The 26,886-nt window shown below is 38.2% G+C and overlaps 1 protein-coding gene across 2 annotated transcripts in view; it reads left to right on the top strand.

Moving 5' to 3' along the window:
- The window catches only part of ube2kb (ubiquitin-conjugating enzyme E2Kb (UBC1 homolog, yeast)), a 99,110-nt gene that overhangs the window by 44,804 nt on the left and 27,420 nt on the right, over positions 1–26,886 (top strand). Inside the window, exons 3-6 of one of the 2 annotated variants that reach the window (XM_073064812.1) lie at positions 6,041–6,099; positions 9,437–9,519; positions 14,733–14,832; positions 22,346–22,474. In XM_073064812.1, coding sequence (XP_072920913.1) covers positions 6,041–6,099; positions 9,437–9,519; positions 14,733–14,832; positions 22,346–22,474 — 371 coding nt within the window. The remainder of the gene's footprint in view (positions 1–6,040; positions 6,100–9,436; positions 9,520–14,732; positions 14,833–22,345; positions 22,475–26,886) is intronic. The other variant, XM_073064813.1, reaches the window with a different exon arrangement.

Genomic DNA, 26,886 nt, shown 5'->3' with positions numbered 1-26,886 from the left:
TGGAAAGAGAAAGAGCCTCTGCGACGTGAGAAAGAATTTTCTAACCACAATATGATTTCATTATACCTGCACATTTGAAATTTCAATGCCGAATGGCTAGATGCAGTCCTACCAAAGGGTCTCAGCTTGAAACGTCGACTGTACTATTTTCCATAGATCTGCCTAGCCTGCTGAGTTCCTCCCATATTTTGTGTGTATTACCTAGATTTTCAAGCTTATTGGATGTTATTTCAATTTGTAGTCCAGCACTTGAATTCACTTTTATTAAAAGATATAATTGTGTATTAAAGCTTCCTGCAAATCTGCTAAGTTTCTAGGCAGATTGAGAAATGGAATCCCAGAGAATTTCAAAAGAGCACAGGAAATGCAACCTGGTGAATTTCAGGAGAGGGCTGAGGGCAGAGCTCGCTTATTTCCAAAATAATTTAGACATGGAGCGCCATTCAGTTTAATGAGTGGACAGGAGCTGGGACCTTGGTCTGTTGTAGGGAACAGGGGAATTAACACCCAAGGTGCCAGATGCTGAGTTGTTGGGATTTCTAAGCATTAGTACATTATTAGGATTTTATTCTGTTTGGAATACCAAAAAAAATTATGATCAACCCCTCCTGAAAATCTGTGCCCTGTTTTGGTCTGTCCCAGGAAATTGAAGCCAAGCCTGATTTTTCACAGCATTGCGTTAGAAGTGAGTTTTTATCCACATACAGTGCCTATAAAAAGTATTCACACCCCCCCCCCCCCCACCTTTGGAAGTTTTCATGTTTCATTGTTTTACAACATAGGTACAGAGGTGATGTCAGGGGTAAGTTTTTTACTCAGTGGTGAGTGCGTGGAATGGGCTGCCGATGACAGTGGTGGAGGCGGATACGATAGGGTTTTTTAAGAGACTCCTGGACAGGTACATGGAGCTCAGAACAATAGAGGGCAATGTGTAACCCTGGGTAATTTCTAAGGTAAGGACATGTTCAGCACAGCATTGTGGGCCAAAGGGCCTGTATTGTGCTGTGGGTTTTCTATGTTTTAACATTGAATCACAGTTGATTTAATTTGGTTTTTTTGACCCTGATCAGCAGAAAAAACACTCTTTTGTGTCAAAGTGAAAACAAATCTCTACAAAATGATCTAAATTAATTACAAATATAAAACACAAAAGAATTAATTGCATAAGTATTCACCTCCTTTGATAGGACACACAAGTCATCACTGGTGCAGTCATTTGGTTGTAGAAGTTACATAATTAGTTGAATGGAGATCATAGTGTGTAGTCAAGGTGTTGTAGTAAAAATACACCTGTATCTGGAAGGTCCACCTGCTGACGAGTCAGTATCCTGAAAGACCTCACCATGAAGACAAAAGAACACTCCAAGCAACTCTGCAAAAAGTTTATTGAAAAGCTCAAGAAAATACAAGAAAATTTCCAAGTCACTGAATGTCCCTTGGAGTACAGTTAAGTCAATCATCAAGAAATGGAAAGAATATGGCACAGTGTAAACCTGCCTGGAGCAGGCTGTCCTCAAAATCTGAATGAGTGTGCAAGAAGGGGACTAGTGAGGGAGGCCACCAAGAGACCAATGACAACTCTGGAGGAGTTACAAGCTTCAATGGCTGAGATGGGAGAGACTGCGCATACAACAACTGTTGCCCGGGTGCTTCACCTGTTGTAGCTTTATGGGTGAGTAGCAAAGTGAAAGCCACTGTTGGAAAAAAAACTCACACAAAATCTCGGCTAGTTTTCCAGAAGGCACATGGGAGACTCTGAAGTCAGCTGGAAGAAGGTTCTATGGTCTGATGAAACCAAAATTGAGCTTTTTGACCATCTAAAACACACCTTACCTACTGTGAAGCACTGTGGTGGCTGCATCATGCTATGGAGTTGTTTTCACTATAGCAGGCCCTGGAAGAGTTGTGAAGGTAGAGGGTAAAATGAATGCAGCAAAATATAGGGAAATCCTGGAGGAAAACCTGATGCAGTTTACAGGAGAACTGCGACTTGGGAGAAGATTTCTTTTCCAGCAAAACAATGACCCCAAGCATAAAGCCAAAAGCTACACAGGAATGGCTTAAAAACAACAAAGTTAATGTCCTGGAGTGGCTAATTTAGAATCAGACCTCAACCTAATTGAGAATTTGTGGCTGGACTTGAAACGGCCTGTTCACTCAGGATCCCCATGTAATCTGACAGAGCTTGAGCAGTTTTGCAAAAGAGAATGGGGAAAACTTGCAGTGTCCAGATATGCAAAGTTGATAGAGACCTATCCATACAGACTCAAGGCTGTAATTGGTGCCAAAGGTGAATCTACTAAATACTGACTTGAAAGGGGTGAATACTTATGCAGTCAATTATTTTGTTTTATATTTGTAATTAATTTAGATAACTTTGTAGTGATCTGTTTTCACTTTGACATAAAAGAGTCTTTTTTCTGTTTATCAATGTCAAAAAAAAAAGCCAAATTAACTCCACTGTAATTCAATGTTGTAAAACAATAAAACATGAAAAATTCCATGGTGGGAGAATACATTACATAGGCATTGTATGATGAAAATCTGATATCAGCTATCCGATTGTTTTGAATTCTAATGGTTTAACATTGGCTCATGCACTCAGCTTAAACTCACTTGGTTTGCTGGAAAATTTGCTATAATATATAACATTTTAATAAGTAACACACTTAAAAGTGAATTTAAAGTGTGGAATAAATTATTAGTCCAGAAAATATAGCTTCCACTTCCACCAAAGAGCAGGATTATTGAATTTTTACTGTATTTATTCCTTTGCTTGAGCTTTTGCGTTCATCTTTTGTACCATTGTTCTGTTTTACTTTGCCACTTGTAACTTGCATTTATGCCTGTGTTATGCCGTCTCATCTTCTATTTTATGTATATGGTCACTTCTTTGACTCTGCCTTTCCTCACATTCAGCTTTTTATCCAACTTACTCCACGCCCATTATGACTTAAACTAGTTTGCGTTCTGATAATATCAGAATTCTCAACCTTACAACCTTTCTTTATACATCTCTCTGTGATGTGATTCTTTCACCCACATCTGTTCCAGCTTTACAACCTTTTAGATTGCTGTGATTCACTAATACAGGGGCTCAGGTTATGAATGAACTGACTTTTATGCGATCGCATGAGGCATGCATTTCTGCATGTTTGTGATTTTTGAAATTGTGTATTAGATATTTTATTTCTCTAACCTAAAGTACTGATGTGTGCTATCTACTTCTGTGTGAAAGCATTTTTTATTTATACCAATCCAAAATTCATTGTCAATGAATATCAATGGTTTCATACAACAAATTTTAGTCATCTGCCTGACCTCATTTTATCTTTTCATGTTTTCTGCAAGTGATAAACATTTTTGATTTTTGCACTGCACCAGTCTTGGGATGTCATTCCAAGTGCCTATTAATCTCAAATAATTACCTCTATCCAGCTTCATCTTGCTTACCATTGTTTTAAATAGAAAGGGTATTATGTCTGTGTTAAGGGTATTTATGTCTGTGAAATAAAAGCACAGTGGTAGAAATAACCAACTGGTTGGTCAGCAAAAGTGAAGAGAGAAAAAAGTTAATACTTAGGGTTATGCCTATTTGCCAGAGCTGAAGCATCGTAACTCTGAACCTTCTTTGCAGCTGCTGTCTGACTTGCACCTTTACAGCATTTTCAGTGTTTTTCACATTCCTAGTGTCATCTGTTTCCTGTTTCCTGATGCAGTCTAATTGCAGTGGTAGCATATTGATTGAGATCTGCAAAGGAAAGTAGATAGAATGCTAAAGTGAATCATTTTTAAAGTTTCAATATAGCCAAAATATCAAGTGGCCTCAATATTGTACGTATGTACCGTAGATTCCGGACTACAGAGCGCACCTGATTAAAAGCCGCTGGCTCTAATTTTAGAAATAAAATCAATTTTTTAATTGTAAAGGCCGCACCGGATTTTAGGCCGCACCGGATTTTCGGCCGCAGGTGTCCCACGTTGTAATATGAGATATTTACACAGAAAGATATTACACGTGAGGATTTTTTAACTTTTAATTAAATCCATATGGTAACAAAAACAAATACATATTGCAAATGCTTTTTTTCGAACCGTGCCCGTAACGAGGCTACTTTTAAATATACGTTGCGTATACTTCTTTACTGAACAACATTCCAATATCTCCTAACGACTGGTAAAAAATATATATACTGCAGCCTACCAGGAAAAGTTATTGATCGCCTTTAACTTAAAAGTAGCGTTCGCTCCGCCGCTCGACCCCCTCCTTTCCGTTTATCGCAAACAGCATTTTTCCCACAAGACACCGCGAAACCAGGTGTGTCGTCATAGCATCCCGCGATGTAGTACAGAAAACAAATATAGTTAAAACTCTTCTAACTTTAACTAGAAAATGAATTACTAAGCGAAAATATTATAAACTAAATAACTGCCATAAGGCAGCACAATGCTTCGAGTGTTTTCCATGTTGATGAGGGTGAGTACAAATGACTGATTTACAATAATTTAATTGTGAAAGTGCGCTTGATCTATCGTACAATTTCATTGGACCTCTGTGAACTACTCATCAATTTTATTGGTCTACTGTTATGAGGCAAAATGTTTACGAGGCGGCATGAAAAAAATCATGTATTAGCCGCTCCGTATTAAAGGCCGCAAAGTTCAAAGCTGTTCAAAATGTGGGAAAAAAGTAGCGGCTTAAAATCCGGAATCTACGGTATATTAAATTTCCTATTCATAATTGTTCTTGTGTTCAGTCTTTCCAGTGGCTTGCTCCCACCCTGGTAACTTCAAAACTGTGCTACTTTAATGTTGAGCTCGAGATCAATTATTAATTTCTTTCTTTTAGTTTGTTTTCCAGAACCCAATTTTTTAAAAATCATTTTTCTGTCATCCTTTATGATGCTCTATAAAACTTTGCGCATACAGACATTTGACCTAAAACTTGGTCCTTTATCTTGTGTGAATTTGTTAAATTTAGTAAATGCTCTTGGGAAATGCTGTATGAAGCTTTTTTGAAATGCAAATTGTTGATGAGTGTTTAAAATTTTTTATGGTGAAGTTCACTTTTAAAAAAAAGAACAAAATATAATTGTTTAATACTATAGTTTAAATTTATTTTGTTATCTTGTTAAAACCTGACAATTTTCAGTAGTATCAATTTAGTTGTGGCTCTTAAAAGTATCCTCTGTTAAAGCAGTTGTATTTGAAAAGCAGCCGTAATGATATTTCTTATTTCCTGTGATGAGTGGATTTGCAGCACTTTCATGAGTGTTTGAAGTTCTTTTTCCTCTATTAGCTCAATAATCAGAGATGTCAACCTTTATAAACTTAAAGTTTTGTGGTATTTCTGATAGCTACATTTGTAAAAGGTGCTAAAATGAATTTGTATCCATAGTTATTCATCCCCACTGGTTAAATTTGCAGAATAATTACTAAAACAGATCCCATTCTTGAAATCATTTTCAATATTTTCCATGTTGAATTATTTGGTATATAAAAATAACTATACAAGTAAATATAATATTTTATACTTACAAATAAAAAGTAAACCAAATAGACTGTTGATTATGTTTTGTGTTCCTTAATATTAATTTCATTCTTGTGCCAATTATTTATTTTCACGATGATTAATAAATCTATGATAACTGCAGTATTGAATAAAACCATAAGTAAGATCAAATTATGTTCAGTATTTGGGTGTGATGCATTCATTCCATGAATTCAAGATTGTTTTAAGTTGACACCACTGGTACTAGCTGGGTGCTCCATATTTGTTGTTCTGAATGTGGGTATTTTTATAGGGTGATCTTTAATCCTGAATTTCTGAACGCCTTGAGTTGATCTCTGTTGTTTAAAGTCCAAAAATTACTTCAGTGTGAACCATTGGTATTTGGGGCAAAAAACAATTTTGATTACTATTATTATATAAAACGGGCAATTTACAGTTTACATTTAATTGTCGTGTACATTTTTAAAATTGGTGAAAATAGTATAGTGTGAAATCTTTTTCCAATATATCTACTTTGTATTTATGCAGGAGGGCGATATCAACTAGAAATTAAAATTCCAGAAACATATCCATTTAATCCTCCAAAGGTGAGACATGGTTATATGTTTGTAGATAAGCTAATGGGAAGGATTGCTGAATTTACTTGCAATTTTGAAAGTAGCTTAGAATTATACTTTTAACTTGATTGTCTTGATTAGCCTTTTTATAGCCACTGTTAAACATTGTTGATCCTTAAATGCTTATTGTATTTTCAAATGAATGTTATGTTTTTAAAACTTTTTAACAGCTTCTAAAGAAATTTGTTTTATGTTCATTTTGCTCATTAAAATGGCTGTTATCAGTGTAATAGTTGTAGTTAAAAAAATGCATGCTGAGATGTAAGCTGACAAGTTATTAGAAGTGTTGAGGGCTTGCTTCCTTTTTATGAGACATTAAATTTCTTTGAACTTAAAGGATGGGTGTAAAAGACCATGAGAATTCCTTTGGTAGACTGGCTAATTTTTTTATACCGTATATTCTGGGGTATAAGCCAACCTGGAGTATAAGTTGACCCCCAACTTCAAGGTTTAAAAAGTAACTTTTTCATGTTACCTTTGTATAAGCTGACCCCTTTTGTAGAGGTTTTTGATTTAACCAGAAACGATCACAAGATCTCACATGCCGGTACTCAGCTTTGCCGGATCCGAACCCTGGGAATTTTGTGAACTAGTACCTGCTAAGAAAACAGGCCTACACATTGTAGAGTGTTAAAGGCGAATTCTTAATGAATAAATCAGGGAGAGAAATTTTGGATTAGGTTTCCAATGGAAAAGAATCCTCTGAAATGTATCCCCCGTGAAACTACTTAGCGCCCATCGTAATCTCGTTAAAACATAACACGGGGTGGCGGGATCAGTATGTGTACTCAGTATTGAGTTTGCGACCATGTACAAAAGATTAAAACAAATGCGATATGATGCTGGCTTCAAGCTGAAGGTTGTTGATTTTGCTAAAGGAACGAATAATTCTGCATCTGCTAAGAAGTTTAGTGTAAACGAGAGAGAGTGGAGAAAGGCAGAGGACATGCTGAGGGAAATGCCAACGATGAAATGTGTAAACTGCAGGAAAACATGCCAGTGGCCAGAACTGGAAGAAAAAGTTTTAGAGTGGGTGAATCACCAGCGATCGTCTGGATACATTGTTACCAGAGAAATGATTCGAGTTCAAGCGTTGAAATCGGGTGAAAAACACTGTGAGGTCAGCGAAAATTGCAAAGCTACGCAAAGTTGGTGCACCCGATTTATGAATAGACGTGATCTTGTGTTGAGACAAAAAACAAAGATTGCTCAGAAAATTCCCACGGGGTGTTATTTATGTTCAAGAACGCCGCTGGATGGACGAAGCGGGTTGCTTGAAGTGGGTTAAAGAGGTGTGGCGTTGACGTCCCGAAGGTGTCAGGAAAGAAAAGTCGCTACTTGTCTGGGATATGTTCAAAGTGCACTTGTCAGGTGAGACAAAAGCAGCATTGAAAGCTGAAAATACGGACATTGTAGTCAACCCGGTGGTTTGATGTCCGTGCTTCAGCCACTAGACGTGAGTTTAAACAAACCAAAGAATTCATGCGTCGACAGTGGAACCAATTTGACTCAAAAACACCCAATAAATACGACCTGTCTTCCGTGTAGAAGTTTTTCCAAAGTTGGCACCCTCTGTATAAGCCAACCCCCTAATTTTAGGACCAAAATTTAGGGCCAAATTCTCGGCTTATACACCGGAATTTACGGTACATCCATACTTAACGTTGCTAAAAACAGATGATTTAATTGTTATTCATAGGATCTTGAGATGTAGAAATAGGATGCAGTGTTATCTGTATTATGATGGTTCCAGAAATACTTTATTGGTATAAAATATTTTGGGACATTCTAAGGTCATTCTATTATTTCAAACGAGAAAATCTGCAGATGCTGGAAATCAAAGTAATATACACCTCTGCTAGCAGGTCAGGCAACATCTACGGAAAGAGTAAATAGTTGACATTTCAGGCTGAGGCCCTTCAGGACTGGGGAGAAAAGAAATGGGAAGCCCAATCTCTTTTTCCCAGCACTGATCAAGGGTCTTGGCCTGAAGCGTCAACTGTTTACTCTTTTCCATAGATGCAACCTGGTCAGCTGAGTTCCTCCAGCATTTGTGTGTATTGCCCTTCTATTATTTTCTTATTTGATTCCTTTAAGATTTTTAATATGCTCTTGTCTTTATATTCACTCTGCTGTTTGCCCATTATCTCAACCATAAGGTGTTCTTTGTATGATGCAATATGTCATAAATGTAAATCAGAAATGGTGTTTGGTGTATTCTGTAATGAAACGTCACAGAGATCTAAAAACATATGGTCACAACTTGGTGGGGGTGGGTGAATGTTGAATTTCTGTTTGTTTCCACTCTGAAGAGGTGCTTCATTTTGTTGCAAGTGGTCAGAAACCTTGCTTGAATACTTGTTTTGTGCTTGAAAGTACTGAGACTATTGGACTGACACACTGATATAGTGCAAAATGGCATTCCATGATATATTTTTAGTGAAAAATTGTACACTTCCCAGTTAATTTTGTTTTTCTTATTATCTGCTTCCTCACCAAAGCCTTGTGTTTGGTAATTACAATAAGTAGAAGCAATAAAACTTGTACATTTTTAGGATTCTCTTGCTGTTTGGTAATGCTGTGTGATTTCTTTCCTCATTAACTTTGTTTATAAAGATAGATTTAAGTCATATACTTTTGTGATTTTCTGTTTCTAGTGTCCTAGCTTGCTTTGTGTTCTCCATGACAAGAATAATTTTGTTCATTTTCAAATAATGGAAGTAGTGTGGCAAATATATTTAAATGATTGTGTTAGGATTTTAAAAAATTAAAGTATTTTTTAACCAAATAAAGATTTAATAAGTGAAGTTGTATTTTGGAGAAGTTATATTTTAAGTTTTATTGGTGATCTTCAATTTTAGTCTTGCATGTTAATTGGATTGCAGTACCAAAAATAACCTGGTTTTTAAAAGTTTAAGGGTTGTTGATAACTTACTGACAATCACTGTTGTAGCTTGATTGCCTGAGACCAGTTCAGTATATTGGATATTAATTGCAGAATTTAATTTTTGTTGCTAGTATCAGTTGTTTCTTTGTTCAGGAGTTTTCAACCACCCTTAAATATTTGGGAATGAAGCAAGGGTTTCTTAAATATTGCATTGTTGATCAGAAAATTTAGCCTAGGAACTGTATTATGAGGAATATTGATTGTTGTCATTTGGGATTATTGCAAACATTTAGCATTGTAGGTATTAGTTCAGCTGTGCTCAGAAAAGAATTCTTCAGTTTTTCATGATTATGTATTGGGAATTAGATTTAATCTTTCCACTTTCTATGAAATATTGATGAAAATGGTTGTATTTTGCAGGTTCGGTTTATCACAAAAATTTGGCATCCAAATATTAGTTCAGTAACGGGAGCCATTTGTTTGGATATTCTGAAAGATCAATGGTGAGCTTCTCAGCCTTTATTTTCACAATCAATCTAGAGTTTTAGCCAGTAATCTATTGTTTGTTGTAAATGTGCATGTAGGTTTTAGGGAGTTGTATTATTTATTTTTAAGTCTCCATCACAAAATTGTGAAGTATTTTCTTCAAAATTAACTGGTGCTCTTGGGGACTATTTTCAAGGAAAGTAATTTTAAAGTTATATTTTATGAAGTAATTAATAGTGTATTTTTTGTTCATTTTTGGTATTAATATATTTGCTTATAAATTTGAGATTAAAATATGTTTGTAACAATTTGAGTTTGAAATCCTGAACAGGAGAATTATATTGCCCCAAGGATAGAACATAATTTTCCATGAGTATTGTTAGGCATATTCTACTTTGAAAACCTGATTTTTATTCTGTCAGTTTTTTTTTTAATTCATCTTCTATCTTTGCATTATCAAAGGGCTGAAAGAAAGACAAAGTAACAAAATCTATCACTTTTAAATTGATCTTGTTGGCAGTCAGTTGCAGTGCACTAGATTTGTATGCCTGATTTGTTGTCAAATGAAAGTGTACCAGGTCTGTTGGATCTGGATGATAGGACTTTGTAGAGTAGGTTGTATATAATTGAGAAGAGTGCAAGAAATTCTGCCTATAATCCCTGTTTTTGACGCTGCTTTCAGTAAACTACTCTGATTAAGACTTGATGAAAGGGTTTCAACCCAAAACACACACTGCCCATTTCTCTCTATAAATGTTGCCAGTCTTGCTGAGTTCTGCCAGCTTTTTGTGTGTTGTTTCAGTGAACTTGCCTGTTTTGTGTCATTCTGAATCTAATTGCCTTGTGCATATAGATTCAAGTGCCACCATTATTTCTCCACCTACATCTGCAATTTTTCTGACACTGAAGTTTGATGTCTTTGGTTTTTTGCAGTTTGCTGGTTTGCTTCCAGATGATGTTGGTGCAAATTCTCCTAGCTTTACATCTCGTAACTTGTCAATTGACCACAATTATATTTCTAAATTCAAAATTTCTTTTCTATAAGTTATACTTTAAAACATTAATGCTTATTACTTACTTTAGATTAGCCTTTGAAATTTCAGTGACATTAAGTTTTATTCACAGCATTTTTATTTTCTACCTATCTGTTAAACACATGGGACAAGTTTCCTTTCTAAACCATTTGTTAAATTCCAGTAATCCAGCACCTTCCAGACTATGGGATGTTACCTCAACACAATTTTACATTTTTTAAAAAACAGATTGTATGGTAATGTAATACATTTTTCTGTGAACCCAATAATATTTAAAGGAGTGTGGGTTGCTGAGCCATCTGGATTTCTGAACAGTTGAATACCAGATTATTGGAGTTCTACTGTACATAAATTTGGGCTGCACAACCTTTGTTCCCAGGATGAGTGCCCACATCATAAAACTTAACACAGTGTGATACACGGTATCTGAAGAATGAGAGGAGATCTTATAGAAGCATATAAAATTGTGAAAGGAATAGATAAGATAGAGGCAGAAAAATTGTTTCCACTGGTAGGTGGGACTAGAACTAGGGGACATAGCTAGTCCCCTAGTTCAAGATTCGGGGGAGTGAATTTAGGATGGAGATGAGGAGGAACTGCTTTTCCCAAAGAGTGGTGAATCTGCCAATGATGCAGTGAAGGCTACCTCAGTAAATATATTTAAGACAAGGCTGAGTAGATTTTTGTATAGATGGGGAATGAAGGGTTATGGGGAAAAGGCAGGTAGGTGGAGATGGATCCATGGTCTGATCAGCCATGATCTTATTGAATGGCAGAGCAGGCTCGACAGGCCAGATGGCCTCCTTCTGCTCCTATTTTTTATGTCCTTGTTGTATGCTTGAACTCTACATAAGGTAGAAAAATAAAATGTGTTGATGGAAATGAACGGGAAAGTTTTGATTTTAACTTTGATTTTACATATAACAAGTTAAAACACTTTGATATGGGATGCTCTATTTTAATAAAGATTAATGTGCATCCATTCATTTTAGTGTTCTGGAAGTGTTTAAGGAAAGATACATCATTCTTGGGCATATTACCAGTTGCTCCTAGAAATGTATTCGAAACAGATTGAGGTTGTAACACGGGGCCAAATCTGTATTACATGCCAAAAGTATCATGTAATAGGGACTGCTCAGTGAATCATATGAAAGCTTTGTAGTTCTACTAGTCATTTGGAGGAGGTTTCAAGAACGCTTAAATTCTCGATGGAGTGGAGTACTTGAGTACCAAAGATGATGGTTGGTCTACTGGATCCATTTTTACTCATTCTTGAATATATCCCAAGTCTGATTCAATTCAGTTGACTATTGTATCAGGGAACCATTGGTTACAGCAACAGTTGTAGAATCAAACAGCATCCCTGATATAGTGCTAAAGATTTGTGCTTCAAAACTAATTGTATCTTTAGCCAAACTGTTTCAGTATATTTTGATAATTGTCGATGCATTCCAGATATAGGAAAAAGCAGGGTCATTCTAATCTGGCTCATTATTGGTCCATCAGACTACCTTCATTCATCAGCAAAGTAAGGAAAGTGTAATTCAACATTTATTGCTTGTTTAGACTTTCTATGGCCTCAGCTCCTCTTCATTATTATTTTGGTCCAGTCATGGAGAAAATAATTCCAGGGATAAGATGAGTTAAATCAAATAAAATGGATTTATTGCCATTCGGGGAAGACTACATTACTGAAGCTATCTAAATGTTTTCTGACTTGCAAAGTTCTTCCAGCACTTTGTGTGTGTTGCTCTGAAAATAATGGTTGGGAGTTTTCATCTCGGCTCCTCTTCGGGGCTCCTCTTAGGTTGCGGCAGTATCCTGGACCTAAGTTTCCTCAGTTGTTTGTTCAGTGAATCTTCACTCCATGGAGTCAGAAGCAGAAGATCCAGGAAGACCCAAGTCATATTCAGCTGTGATTGATAAGTGATAAATGACATTCACATCACATTGATGCCAATTTTAAATCACCTACTTTTGATGATCAACAGCATTATCAATACTGAGTGCTCAACATCAATCACCATTGACTGTAATCTTGTAACAACCACATAGATGCTGTGGCTTTAAGAACCATATCAGAGTATGGGTGTTCTGTGTCATTTGACTTGCCTCCTGAACCTTAAAACTTCTCCAAGAGTGTGCTGGAATATACTTCATATGACTGGATGAAATGCATTTTCACCAACTCTCCAGGAAAGTCTTCTTGATACGGAGTGAGTGTGTGTGTGTGCAGGCGCATGTGCTGCCGTGGGCGTGCACGTTTGTCGCCCACAGGCACCCCATGGCTGCATTGTGCACTATCTACTCACCAAGACTACTCAGCCTGTGACTTCTACCACCTGGAATAAAGACAGCAGGCATCTGGCAATGTAACCATCTACAGGCTTTAAACCTACACCTCCCATTTTAGTCACTACCTTGGCTTAGGAATGTATTTTTGATCCGCTGTTGTTGCTAAGTATAAAGTCCAGAGCTCCATTACAGTTCTATGGCAGTAGCTTCACTACAGTGACTTTGGTGATTCTAAAGGAGGGTCAGTCATCCACATCTCAGGTAGATAGAGATGCCCAATAAACTTGCTTGCCTAACATCCCTATCTGGAAAATGGATTTAAAAAAATGCTAGTAAATGACTAAATGCATGGAGTAAAATCTTACAAAAAAGAATTTCAGTTTGCAGATGTAGGGATAGGAGAAGTCTCTGGGGGCATTAAATAGAAACTGGCACAGAACAGCTGGTAGTTTTAATATTTTTTTTCATTTGAACCATTTAAGTTTTTAAACTTTTCATCAAGTCTTCCTTGCATATTTGTTAGTTTCCTCCACCTACCTCTGTACTTCCAGTTCTTCCTGTTTGTTCACAAGTGGAGTCTTTTTCTCTAATCTATGATGTTCATCTATTGCAGCAAAGTATCACTAGCCAAGGACTGAATTAGTATTTTTTTTGGTCAGCATTACTTTGGATTTTTGTAGATACATCCCTCACTACTGAGGAAAGTAAAAATATCTTAGTGAAGTTGAAGGCATTTTTAATTGAACATTTTTTCAGACTTGCTGCTATTGAGTGTTTTTTTATATTTTAAGTTGATTGCTGCCACTTGTGTTTTCGTAATTTGGAATGTATTTAACTGGAGCTAAGAAATTGTCAGGGCAGTATAGAGTAAATCTCAGTGTTTATTTGAATGTACTGCAACTGATGGGGCATCACACCCCTTGGTGATGGTTTTAATTAGTAATTACTGAAGAAAATTTCATTACTTGTGTGAATTTGTTGGCATTTCCTTTAATTGCCAATCTGATTTTATTCTTTTTACAGCATTCTTATAAAAACTTCACCTGCCCTCTTCCTTCAGCCCTGTAAATCTTTTCTTTTGAGGTACTTATCCAGCTCTCATTTGAATACTGCAGTTGATTCAGAATCAGGTTTATTACCACCGGCGTGTGATGTCTCTGTCCATTGCTGCTTTGTTTTAAATCCAGTTGTTGAATTTAAAAACAAAATTAATTTTCATTGTCTCCTAATTCTTGATCCTTCCATCAATGGGAATAGTCTCTCTCTATCTGCTCTGTCTGCACACCAATATATTCAGCAGATCATCTCGCAGCTGCCTCCGTCCCACTGAAATTGGTTTAGTTTCCGTCATCTATCCACACAACTTAAGGCCTTCATTGCTGGAAGTGTTTCAATAAAGCCCTTCTTCACCCTCTGTAGCCATTTAAATCTTTCCTAATATGTGATGCGGAAAACAGATTAACTTTTAATGTGAGTTCCCTGTTCCTCTATGTTAAAATGTGCAGTAACAGCTGTTTTCCAACAATGAAAGATGTTTAGTGCAATATCTTATGATCTACTGTGCAAATTAAAGTTGTCCTTAACATTGGCTTTTCCATGTAGGAAGTTGCACTTCTACAGCACAAAGAGACATTGGATGAACATTGTTTTTCTTCTAAGTATTGTAGACATTATTTGAGTGGCATATCTTGATCATTTATGCTAAGAGAGAGGTTGCTGAGCCCTTTGTATTCTGAAACCCAGTATCAATAATTTAATAATGTCCTTTTCAATATTTTTAAAGACAATTGAATTGTTCAAGAATTGTTGAGTGAACTGTATAGAAACCGGGAATTTTAAATTAATGGAGCTTTAAACGTTGTTCAGTCGCCAAACAAATTTTTAAATTCTCATTTCTCTAGGGCAGCTGCTATGACTCTAAGGACAGTTTTGTTATCGTTACAAGCCTTATTGGCAGCAGCTGAACCAGATGATCCACAGGATGCAGTAGTCGCACAACAGGTTAGCAGATATTTGCCAACAGCCAATGTGAATAGATGACATGGTTTTTTAATTGACAGATTTATTAAGAAGTTAACTGGTGCTCTTATTGATCTACACACTACCCAGTGTTCCAGTATTATGCAATGAAAGCTTATCCACGAATCAGTCAAAAGAACTAGAACAACAAATGTACAAGAATAGATAACCTCTACACATTGAATTGCAATGCAGCATCACTTTTATTAATGACATCAAGGGAACACATCCTAAGGTATAAGGTTATATAAGTTGCCATTCATTTCTACCTATTGATATCAATGGAAAATGTGACAATTTGGGTCATGGATAGTTTCTGTACTTTTAATGTTCGAATTAAAATTAATTTATTTCACCGAAATGTCTTGAATAAAATTTAATTAAGGCAAAATAGGCTATGTTTCCACAATACCATGCCTATTAATTAGAGAAAATTGAGAAGCAAGAATAAGCCACATGGTTCCTTGATTCTGCTCTGCCATGGAATAACATACAGCTTGTACTCAACTGGAGTCATTGGAATACCAGGCAGGCCAGCTAGTTGTGGAGAGGGAAACTTAAAGCTTCATCTCTCATCAAATTTGTTTAAATGAGATCACTTCAGCCTTCTAAACTTGTTTTGTTCCATCAATCCTATTGAGACAAAATTCCTTATCTTTGGAGTCGGTGGGTTCAACCTTTGATACACCATCTTCCAGCCTAATATTAGCCTTAAGACAGTGTAATGTTGAATCAGGTTCACGGGTCTGGCAAGTGAGACAGGAAATTCACTGACTTTGAATAAGTATATTAATAATTTATTTACAAATAGTAAAAATACGGCCATTCATGTTCCCGAAGTTACAGACACTACAAAGCTGAGTACAGAACAAACATACATACATTAAACAACCATACTTAATTGAAAGTGTGTGCAGAGTATACCTCCCCAATGGCTTCACCTTAAATAAAGGAAGAAGAGAGCAAGCCCCTTCCATGTACTATTTTATGTACCTAGGATATTTGAAATGAGACATCAGGCAGTCATCCAGTGTGAAAAGCAGCTTCTGAAGTAACCAATCACGACGGAAGCAACTTCCAACAATCAGAATTAGGCATCTTCTCTCTCTTCCCCCCCCCCCCCCCCCACAGGACATCCCACCCCTTGAAAGTTGCAACCGTGGTGATCCAAACCTCAGACTAGTCTGACTCTCATGAACACCCAACTAAGTTATACATAGATCACTAGTGTACAATACCCAGTACTATAAACCCAATAATCACCTCCCAGTGTACCACTGCAGTCCACCAGCCCCACCTTGGAGTGTAATAGCCGATGAGCTGGTCCCCCACTTAATTTTATGCACTAACTCTTAGATATGATCAACCAGGTGAATGATGTTAGGTGCAGGAATGTAGGTGCAGCATTCTTGACTAATAACAGTACAAGTACCACCTTCCTTTGTGAGCAGGTAATCCAAGGTAATCAAAATCAGTTCCCAGGACAGTCTGGCTGGCTGTACCATACTGAGAAAAGCTGTCGTTTAAAACAGCCTTCCTTTGTGATAGACCTCTTACCAACCAGCATGAGTAAGGTGCTCATTCTGGACACTGGGTGGCATACATAAGGCACCACATATCAACTGCACCACCCTGTGGGAACAACGGGTAGGCCTAGAAACTGCATATCCAATAAGTGCCATACAGCCTTCAAGTGGCCAGCCTCACAACAGCATTTGGCCTAGACACAGCCATCCCAGGATACTGTTCCTGCTCACACTTGCTATCCACTGTGCACCTTTTACTCGTACTCAAAATACCCCTACACCAACACTGTCAGGTAGGGAAATCATTGAGGGTCAGGATTTTCCAATTATATAAGTGGTACATAAGGAAGTACCAGCCCTAAAAGCACTCCCTCCACAAGGGCTGTTGAGGCTCATGTCTATTAAGGTTGTTATACTCTGGGTGGGGGTTTGGCTGGAAGACTGCTCCTGCCCAGCTCCCCTAAAATAGAATACTAAAACCCGGGAAGCCTGATAATTCCATCTTTGTCAAAAGGATCAATATCTACATCTGTGATGTAGTAAGGAGTTTTCATACAAACTCAGCAATCTGACCCGTTGGTTCAGTGTGCACATTCAAACGTCATTCACGGGATCTCCTACCACAAATCAGCATTCACCACTTGCCATTCTGTAATGCAGGGAGATAGAAATGCACTCACTCCTGATCAGTCACTGGATATTTAGAAAACACAAAAACAACTCAACTATAAGAATTGCTCTCCAAATGCTTTGAAATGTGGGCATCTCATATCGGGAATAAAGTTGCCCAAATTTCTAACAAATTTCAACTCAAATTTCATATGGCCGGTATGAAATGAGTCATCCCTAAATAGGGAAACAAGTAACAAAGTAACATATTAAGAAAGAATAAACACATAACAGATTTAGAAAACAAGAAACAAGGTAACAGATTAAACACAAAACACTAATCATAAAGCCCAGACTGTACTCCTTTTCTTTAAAACTTCCTTTGGAACTGCAAAAACTTAAAACAGACAGTTAATTTCTCACAGGGAAACAGCACACTTATCAAAGAACAACTAATTAAAAAAGTAAGTGGGCGGGACCCAACTCTTAAAGGCAAAGTCCACACACAATGCACACGCAAACGTGTGTGGCCACACCTCACATTTCTCCGCATTCAGATTCACGCTCTATTTACAGGGAAAGGGGGTGAAGGTCAAATACTCCCTTCCTACTACGAGGCACAAATATACTAACCGCCCCCAAATTCCCACTGCTGGCGAACATTGGCCTATATCCTTTGCAGGGAACCCTGAATGGAACGCAAGGAATTTGGCAGAGGACAAAAAGGTATGCTTTTCTGCAGAGGACTTGAAGGACTCTTCCCCCTCAACAGTCTCCCTTTTTTGCTTTTCCATACAGAACTTTCTCAACATTCATTGGGGGGGTGGGGGGGGGGGGGGACACCTCATTTGCCTGGTCCTCGGGCACCCCAGTTTTAAGCAGCTATAAGCATCCCTTTACGGGTTATACAGAATCCCCACACCCTTTCTGCTTATCTCACTTCTGTACCTGGCTGTGGGCACTGTCTTCTACATACTCTAATCCTTGTAATAATTGAACCACTGTATTTATAGGATGACCAACAGCTGGTGCTATTAAAGACAGCACTATCCGTTTTATTGGGAAAACTGCCTCCATAACCATGTGTCCCACCATTCCAGAAGTTAATTCATATCTTCTAGTGGGATACCACTATAGCAGTATATTTCTGTGAAAAGAGACCACTGGCAAAGAACTTTAATACCCTTCTCTACTGTGCTTCACTCTGCTTGGGGTTTTAAATTCCATTCAGTAAGAGTGCGATACCCAAGTTTAACTGTTGCCGTTACCCGAATCCATAGTGATTATGCTCAGGGGAAGCAAGCGGTGTTCTCAGGGCATTATTGATAGCATGTTGGGATGATAGGCTCCCTAAGGTACCCATCTTTCTGTTAGGTACAATCAGTCCGGTATCCCCTTTATCCCATATTCTCAATTACCACGCAGCCAAAGACTCCCCAGCCTTTTGTCCATACCTATCCCCTAAACTCGCTAAATACTCAATGGAGAATTCTCTGAGCTCTGTTGTCTCAAAGCTGTCCATTACACCATCTCCCCCACATTCCTGAGCCTCCTCCCCTCCCCTGCTGCGGATTGATGGCCCCCACAGCAGCTGTGGGAACGTGTAATTACTGGACTGGCCCATACTGTTTTGGACTCTCAAGGGCAATCATCTCGAGGATTAAACTGAGGGGTCCATGCTATTCTCTCTCCCTCATTTTCATCATCCAGCCAAACATCCCTATCTCCCAGCCCCATGGTAGGATATCGCCCCATCTCAACATGGCTTGAACCTTAACAGGTTCAGGTTCCCAATTGGCCCTTCAAGCTGCCTCTAAATCCTGTACTTTCATTAGCCGACACGCTATCTGTATATATTCGTTTCTCTGAACCTCGTAGCCCTACTCTGAGCCACCAGCCATTGTGAGCTCAGAATAATACAGCTGTGGCTGAGATCTTCCAGTTCATTCTTAAGACTCGCTATTGTTTTATACTGATGACTTACAGTCGCTGCAAATAACCAGAAAGCATCCTGCTGGCTAACTTTCCTCCTGGGAAAACTCAACGATTTAAGTATGGAAACAATGTGATGTCCAATTTCAACCCCAGCAAAATTTAACTAGTCTGACCAATCTACCAACATTCCACAACCCATTAGTAAGTTAGTGAGACTTCCAAAGCCTGTGCTATTACCTGTCCACTCTGGGACTGCATCTCTCAAACAATGGGTCCTCTTTTTTTAAATAACCTTTTAAAGAAATGCATTTTTGCTGAATAAGCCAGACACTGCTCACAACGCCAAATGTAATATTGAATCAGGTTCATGGGTCCTGCAAGTGAGACAGGAAATGCAGTGACTTTGAATAGGTATATTAAAAATTTATTTACAAACTGTAAAAATTTGACCAAACATTGATGTTCCCCAAGTTACAGACATTACAAAGCTGAATACTCAACAAGCATACTTATTTAAAAGTATGCACAGAGCATACCTTCCCAGTGGCCTTGTCTTAAAGGAAGAAATAGGAGCAGGAGCAGGCCATTCGGCCCATCAAGCCTGCTCCGCCATTCAATAAGTTCATTGCTGATCAAACCATAGACTCATCTCCACCTATCTGCCTTTTCCCCATAACCCTTAATTCCCCTGCTATGCAAAAATCTACCCAACCTTGTCTTAAATGTATTTACAGAGGTAGGCAACACTGCTTCATTGGGCATAGAATTCCCCAGATTCACCACTCTTTAGGAAAAGCAGTTCCTCTTCATCTCCATCCTAAAATTACCCCCATTACCCCCCCCCCCACCCCTGGAATCTATGTCCCCTAGTTCTAGTCCACCTACCAGTGGAAACAACTTTCCTGCCTCTGTCTTATCTATCCCTTTCATAATTTTATATGTTTCTCTAAGATCTCCTCTCATTCTTCTGATACTATGTGTCACACTGTGGTAAGCTTTATGATGTGAGCACTCATCCTGGGAACAGAGAGAAAGCAAGCTGCTTCCATATGCTATTTTATATACCCAGGACACCAGGCAGTTATTCAATGTGAAAAGCAGCTGCAGTTTCTAAACTATCCAATCACAATGGAAGGGTTTTGAACAATCAGAATAAGGCATGCCCCCCTGCCCCCCCCCCCCACCCCAGTAGGACAGACAGTACACTGGACAAACCTCTACAGTGTGGCAATGAATGCTGTTACAGTGTGAAGTGCCTTTTGTAAAACAGTGACACTGAACAGTGCACACCAGGATGATTCCTGCTGGCAGCAGCTGTTGCAGTCGACTTTATTGTTGAGATTAAGGTTGAATTCAGATTCATCAACGTTGTACCTTGTTGTAGAAATTGTGGATGACATGCAGGGTTGCCAACATTTTTGAACTGGACTTTGCATATTTGAAAGGAAAACCATCTATCTCATAAGCCAAAAGTCTGCAGTAAAGATTATGGCTGAAAGTGAGAGAGGACTCAACATCCTGTGCTGCCTGTCTGATCTCTGGGGTACACTTTATGATGAGCTTGTGTCTTGACTCACCCCTTGGACTATAATAGCTGCAGGTTTAATGATCTCTCTGAAAGAACTCCTAGAAGCATAGAAAACCTTCAGCACAATACAGGCCCTTTGGCCCACAGAGTTGTGCCGAACATGTCCCTACCTTAGAAATTACTAGGCTTACCTATAGCCCTCTATTTTTCTAAGCTCCATGTACCTATCCAAAAGTCTCTTAAAAGACCCTGTCGTATCCGCCTCCACCACTGTTGCTGGCAACCCATTCCATGTACTCACCACTCTTACCCCTGACATCTCCTCTGTACCTACTCCGCAGCACCTTAAACCTGTGTCCTCTTGTGGCAATCATTTCAGCCCTGGGGAAAAAGCCTCTGACTATCCACACGATCAGTTTTAAAGGAATAAAATGTTGCATTTCAATACATGCACTGGCCCTGCACTGCATTTCATACATGCACTGGCCCTTTTGCCCAGATTTTTCCTTTTGCTTAAGGATGGGCTCATATAAATTTGAGACATTGACCAAAAAGCCTTTATGTAGAGACGGAGACGGAGTTTTTAAGGATGGGTGGGCAAAATGTATCCACTTTCCTGATAGGAGTGGGCAATAATATACCCTCATAGAAAAAAGTTTAATATATTTGTTCCTATAATTTTGCACGTTGCCTTTAGAGTTTAATGATCAGATTTTGGGAATATAAAACTGAGAGATTCCAATTTATATTATTTTAAATCATTTTGTACAATCTCTACATTTAAAAAGGCTTGTTCATGGTGCAAATGCTGCTCCTTATTTGGGCTTGACCCTTCCTCTAACAGGCATTAATAAATTCTATTTGCAGTCTGTCCCTGTTGTTGGAATACAATGTTGGCAAGCTAGTGACAAGAAAAAATTAAGCTTAGTTTTGTTGATCCTTTTCCTTCTTTTTCCTGGTCCAATCCTTCTCCACTCAGTTAACCATGCCTTGCTACCATGTGAGGAATGGCTAATTCACATTACCTGAAACTGCGTGACTTGTCTTTGGAAGTGTAAAGTAAGTGAAAAATTTGAGCAGTATTTATTAAATATTACATAAGGCACATTCATTTAATTAGTTTGATCTAATCTGGCACATCAGAATAACAAAATACTTTTAAAATTATTAATTAATTGCAAATAATTGCATTATTCCACTGCCCTTTTTGTCCCATGTATGTCTCAAATACTTAGCTAACAGTGAAGTACTTTAGAAGTGAGTAGCTGTTCTAAAGTCAATTTCCATAGTGCAAGTACCCACAAAAAGCAGTAATCATATAACCTGCCCAATGATGTTGCTTGAGGGCCCCGATTTGACATATTTAAAAATAATAGCTTTCAATCCGCCGCTAAATTTAAAAGTTTTGTGAAGCTATTTCTTTTATATTCATTGAAATAAAATTTTAATTCTAGAAGCACGTTTTTCTTGGAGGTTTTTAAGAATTCAGTTGTGGAGTGAGGACATTCTTATTCCTGGAGTTGACCAGGAATTGAGTTTTAATAATGAAATTCTTATTGTCTAGTAGTAAAACTTCAATTGCTTGAAAATTTGTGGAAAATTGTTCAATTATGTCTTTGCCATTAATTGCTTCATTTTAATGTGATTCTTTCCTTTTGTCATTAAAGACTGCTTTTTTTGTACTTGATAAGATGAGTTTTTGGCTGTAAATAATTTGATCCTCAACTTTTTGTAGATTTCAGAGAAGGCTATTACGATCATTAAAATGTGAAAAATGTGAACCAGATTGATTTTTTTGACCCATTACATCATTAAACTCCTCATCATAGCAATTGTAATGTATTTTCTTACCACCTTCATTTAAGTTGTATACTTATGGGTTACATTCTTTCTGCAGTACAAGCAAAATCCAGAGATGTTCAAACAGACAGCCAGACTCTGGGCGCACGTGTATGCTGGAGCACCAGTTCCTAGCCCTGAGTACACTAGAAAAGTAGACAAATTGTGTGCTATGGGCTTTGATAAAGTGAGTAATATAAGAAATTTGAACCAATATGCAATAATAGTTAATTCATAAGCAGTTTCTCATATGTAATTTAATTTTTGCAGTTTTATTCTAGTTCTGCATTGGTAATGTGCCTACATTTTATATGGCTCAGACTGTTGAATTGCCTGTGTTGAACAAAATGAAGTGCTGGGAAAAGGATGCATTGAAAACTGATTTAGGCGAGAGGATGGCAGTGATTTCTTAAAAACATCCTGTTACATACGTTTTCCTCTTAGATGGAAGGAAATTCACATTTAAAGTTATTGTTTTAGTGATTCTCCTCTAGTACTTATTAATTCATTGGCTTGTACATCAAATTGCTTGATACCTTTAGTGATGTACGTAAATCTGTTTTGTTCCCATTTTCCAGTTCTTGATACTCTATGCTTACATATCTACCGATCCAAGTTCCTTCACTGCAGCTCCAACATGGCTTTTCTTCTTCAGCCTATACTTCCCCTTCTAGGATCCCATAGATCTATCCTTGCCTTCTTTCTCTTAAATTTACATCCTGCTATTTGGTGACATTGTAGGCAAGCAATTAAGTCAGCTTTTTGTTATGTACTATACAGCGTGTTTGTTATGTACTATACCTCTTTATCACTTATTCAAGTTTTATTTTTTCAATATTTATTATTTTCAAGTTTTCAAGTGCTTATGTAGTGAAAAGTCTTGAATCTATTACAACTGCATTGCAAAGAACAAGAATTATAATCTGTGCAATTTGTTTCATTCAGATGATTCATGCTGAATTATCACTAACTCTGTTTTCATTCACTTCTGCAAACACATACATACATTTGCATCTCTCCTAATGAAATCTTAACTAGTCTTGTCACTTCTGGACTTGGATTACCCAGTTGCATCTAGTTCTCCATAACAAACCTTTATATGCAACCTTGCAACATGTTGATTTCAACATCTCTGCCTGAATTTTAATATTGTTTTCTGTGCTTAACTCTGTTATAGTAAAACGTCCCCTGTATTGAATTAGTCATAAAGCGTAACAGCAGAATTTGACTATTTGGCCCAGTGAGTCTGCTCCACCATTTGATCATGACTGACTTATTATTCCCTTTCAACCCTATTCTCCTACCTTCCCCTTGTAACCTTTGGCACCCTTACTAATTCAGAACCTGTCAACCACCACTTTAAGTATACCCAGTAACTTGTGCTATACATTCGTCTGTGGCTATGAATTCCACAGGTTCACCACCTCAGGCTAAAGACGTTCCTCCTCATTTTTGTTTCAAAGGGGCATCCTTGTATTCTAAGGCTGTGACCTATGGACCTAGACTCCCCCACTCTTGGGAACATTCTCTCAAGATCCACTCTTAACATCCACTCTCTCTAGGCCTTTCAATATTTAATCGGTTTCAGTGAGATTCCACCCCACCTCCGCCCCTTTTCCAAATTCCAGAGAGTACAGGCCCAGAGCCATCAAATGTTCCACATATGTTAACCCTTTCATTCTCAGGATCAATCTCATGGACCCCCTCTGTGGTCAGCCATAATGCAAAGGGCTTGGATTAGGTAGAATTAAGTTAAATGTGTCCAGAAAAGTTATTTTAAATATGTGTAGATGGCAGCACTAAAGAAGGGGTAGCAATGGATCTTGTATTGGGAGGAGAGGTGGCACAACTGACTGAAGATTTAGCATGGAGCACTTTGGGAGTAGTGATCATAATTCTACTTTCAAAATAGTTATTGACATTGATAAGACTTGTCCAGAGATTAAAGTCTTAAATTTAGGCAAAGCAAAATTTGAAGGCATTAAATAGGAACTTGCAAAGTTTGTTTGGGAGAGGCTGTTTGCAGATAGAGGGTCATCTAGTAAGTGTCCCTCTACTGCAAAGGATATTAAAAGTGAGATAGGGGGAGTTCCTGCTGGAGTGAAAGCCAAGGATGGCAGGATTAGGGTGCCCTGGTTCATGAGGATCATTGAGGCACTGGTTATGAAGGCAAAAGGAGGAATGCTTCAGTTAGTGGCAGCTGTGATCAAGCAAGTATTTAGAGGTGTATGAGAGAAGTAGGAATACATTTAAGAATGAAATCAAAAGGGCAAAAAGCAGACATGTAGCATTACCAGATAATGTAGAGAATGCTAAGAGATTCTGCAAGTATATTAAGAGCAAAAGAATAATCAGAGAGAACATGTCTCCTTAAGGAACAATGTGTGCTGAGCCACAGGAGATGTTAAATACACATTTCATATTTGTATTTACTGTGAAGATGGTCATGAAGGCTAAGGAAGTACGGGAAATGAATAATGTATCAGAACATAGCCGTATTACAAAAACTTTGCTGGCGATCTTAAGGCATTTAAAATTGTATATATCTCCAGGGCTTGATCAAGTGCATCCTAGGGCATTGTCGGAAGCTAGGGAGGAATAAATTCAACAGATTTTGCAGATGCTGGAAATCTTGAGCATTACACAAAATGTCTGAGAAGCTCAGTCCGGCAGCATCTAAGGAGAGCAATAAAAGTTGCCATTTTGGGCCAGACCATTCATCGGGATTGGACAAGAAGGGGACATATGCCAGAATAAGAAGGTGAAGGATTACAAGCTGGCAGAGTACAGGTGAAACCAGTGAGGGGAGAGTTTATTGTCATTCAATTTGTACAATCAAAACAGTAGCCAGAATGTAGGGTATAAACTTCCAACTGGAAGTAGAAAAAGCTTGGATAAGGCTCGTTATGATAATCATGGGAGATTTCAATATGCAGGCAGATTGGGAAAATCTGGTTGTTGTTGGATCCCAAGAGAGGGAATTTGTAGAATGCCTACAAGATGACTTTTTAGGGGAAAGGCAACTCTGAATCTGGTGTTGTGTAATAAACCAGAATTGATTAGGGAGCTTAAGGTAAAGGAACGCTTGGGAGCAGTGATCATAATATTATAGAATTTACTCTGCAGTTTGAGAGGGAGGAGATAGTTAGATGTATCTGTATTACAGTGGAATAAAGGGAATTACAAGCCCCATTTCCAGAAAAGTTGGGATATTTTCCAAAATGCAATAAAAACAAAAATTTGTGATATGTTAATTCACGTGAACCTTTACTTAACTGACAGAAGTACAAAGAAAACATTTTCAATAGTTTTACTGACCAACTTAATCGTATTTTGTAAATATACACAAATTTAGAATTTGATGGCTGCAACACACTCAACAAAAGTTGGGACAGAGTTAAAATAAGATTGAAAAGTGCACAGAATATTCAAGTAACACCAGTTTGGAAGACTGCACATTAAGCAGGCTAATTGGTAGCAGGTGAGGTATCATGACTGGGTATAAAAGTAGCGTCCATCAAAGGCTCAGTCTTTGCAAGCAAGGATGGGTCATGGCTCACCCCTTTGTGCCAAAATTCGTGAGAGAATTGTTAGTCAGTTCAAAAGGAACATTTCTCAACGCAAGATTGCAGAGAATTTAGGTCTTTCAACATCTACAGTGCATAATATTGTGAAAAGATTCAGAGAATTCAGAGACATCTCAGTGCGTAAAGGGCAAGGTCAGAAACCACTGTTGAATGTGCGTGATCTTCGAGCCCTCAGGCGGCACTGCCTAAGAAACCGTCATGCTACTGTGACAATTATAGCCACCTGGGCTCAGGAGTACTTCGGAAAACCATTGTCACTTAACACAGTCCATCGCTGCATCCAGAAATGCAACTTGAAACTGTATTACGCAAGGAGGAAGCCATACATCAACTCTATGCAGAAACGCCAGCGAGTTCTCTGGGCCCGAGCTCATCTCAGATGGACCGAAAGACTGTGGAACCGTGTGCTGTGGTCAGATGAGTCCACATTTCAGCTAGTTTTCGGAAAAAACGGGCGTCGAGTTCTCCGTGCCAAAGATGAAAACAACCATCCTGATTGTTATCAGCGAAAGGTGCAAAAGCCAGCATCTGTGATGGTATGGGGGTGCATCAGTGCCCATGGCATGGGTGAGTTGCATGTATGTGAAGGTACCATTGACTCTGAGGCATATATTAAGATTTTAGAGAGACATATGTTGCCATCAAGGCGACGTCTCTTCCCGGGACATCCATGCTTATTTCAGCAGGAGAATGCCAGACCACATTCTGCACGGGCTACAACAGCTTGGCTTTGTAGATACAGAGTGCGTGTGCTTGACTGGCCTGCTGCCAGTCCAGATCTATCTCCTATTGAAAATGTATGGTGCATCATGAAGAGGAGAATCAGGCAATGGAGACCATGGACTGTTGAGCAGCTGTAGTCTTATATCATGCAAGAATGGACAAAATTTCCAAATGCAAATCTACTACAATTAGTATCCTCAGTTCCAAAATGATTAAAAAGTGTTATTAAAAGGAAAGGTGATGTAACACAATGGTAAACATACCTCTGTCCCAACTTTTGTTGAGTGTG

This window comes from Hemitrygon akajei, chromosome 13, assembly GCF_048418815.1.
Source record: "Hemitrygon akajei chromosome 13, sHemAka1.3, whole genome shotgun sequence".
NCBI classification, from domain to species: domain Eukaryota; kingdom Metazoa; phylum Chordata; class Chondrichthyes; order Myliobatiformes; family Dasyatidae; genus Hemitrygon; species Hemitrygon akajei.
The sequence above is the reverse complement of the archived record's forward strand: the minus strand, read 5'-3'. Positions and strand labels throughout refer to the sequence as shown.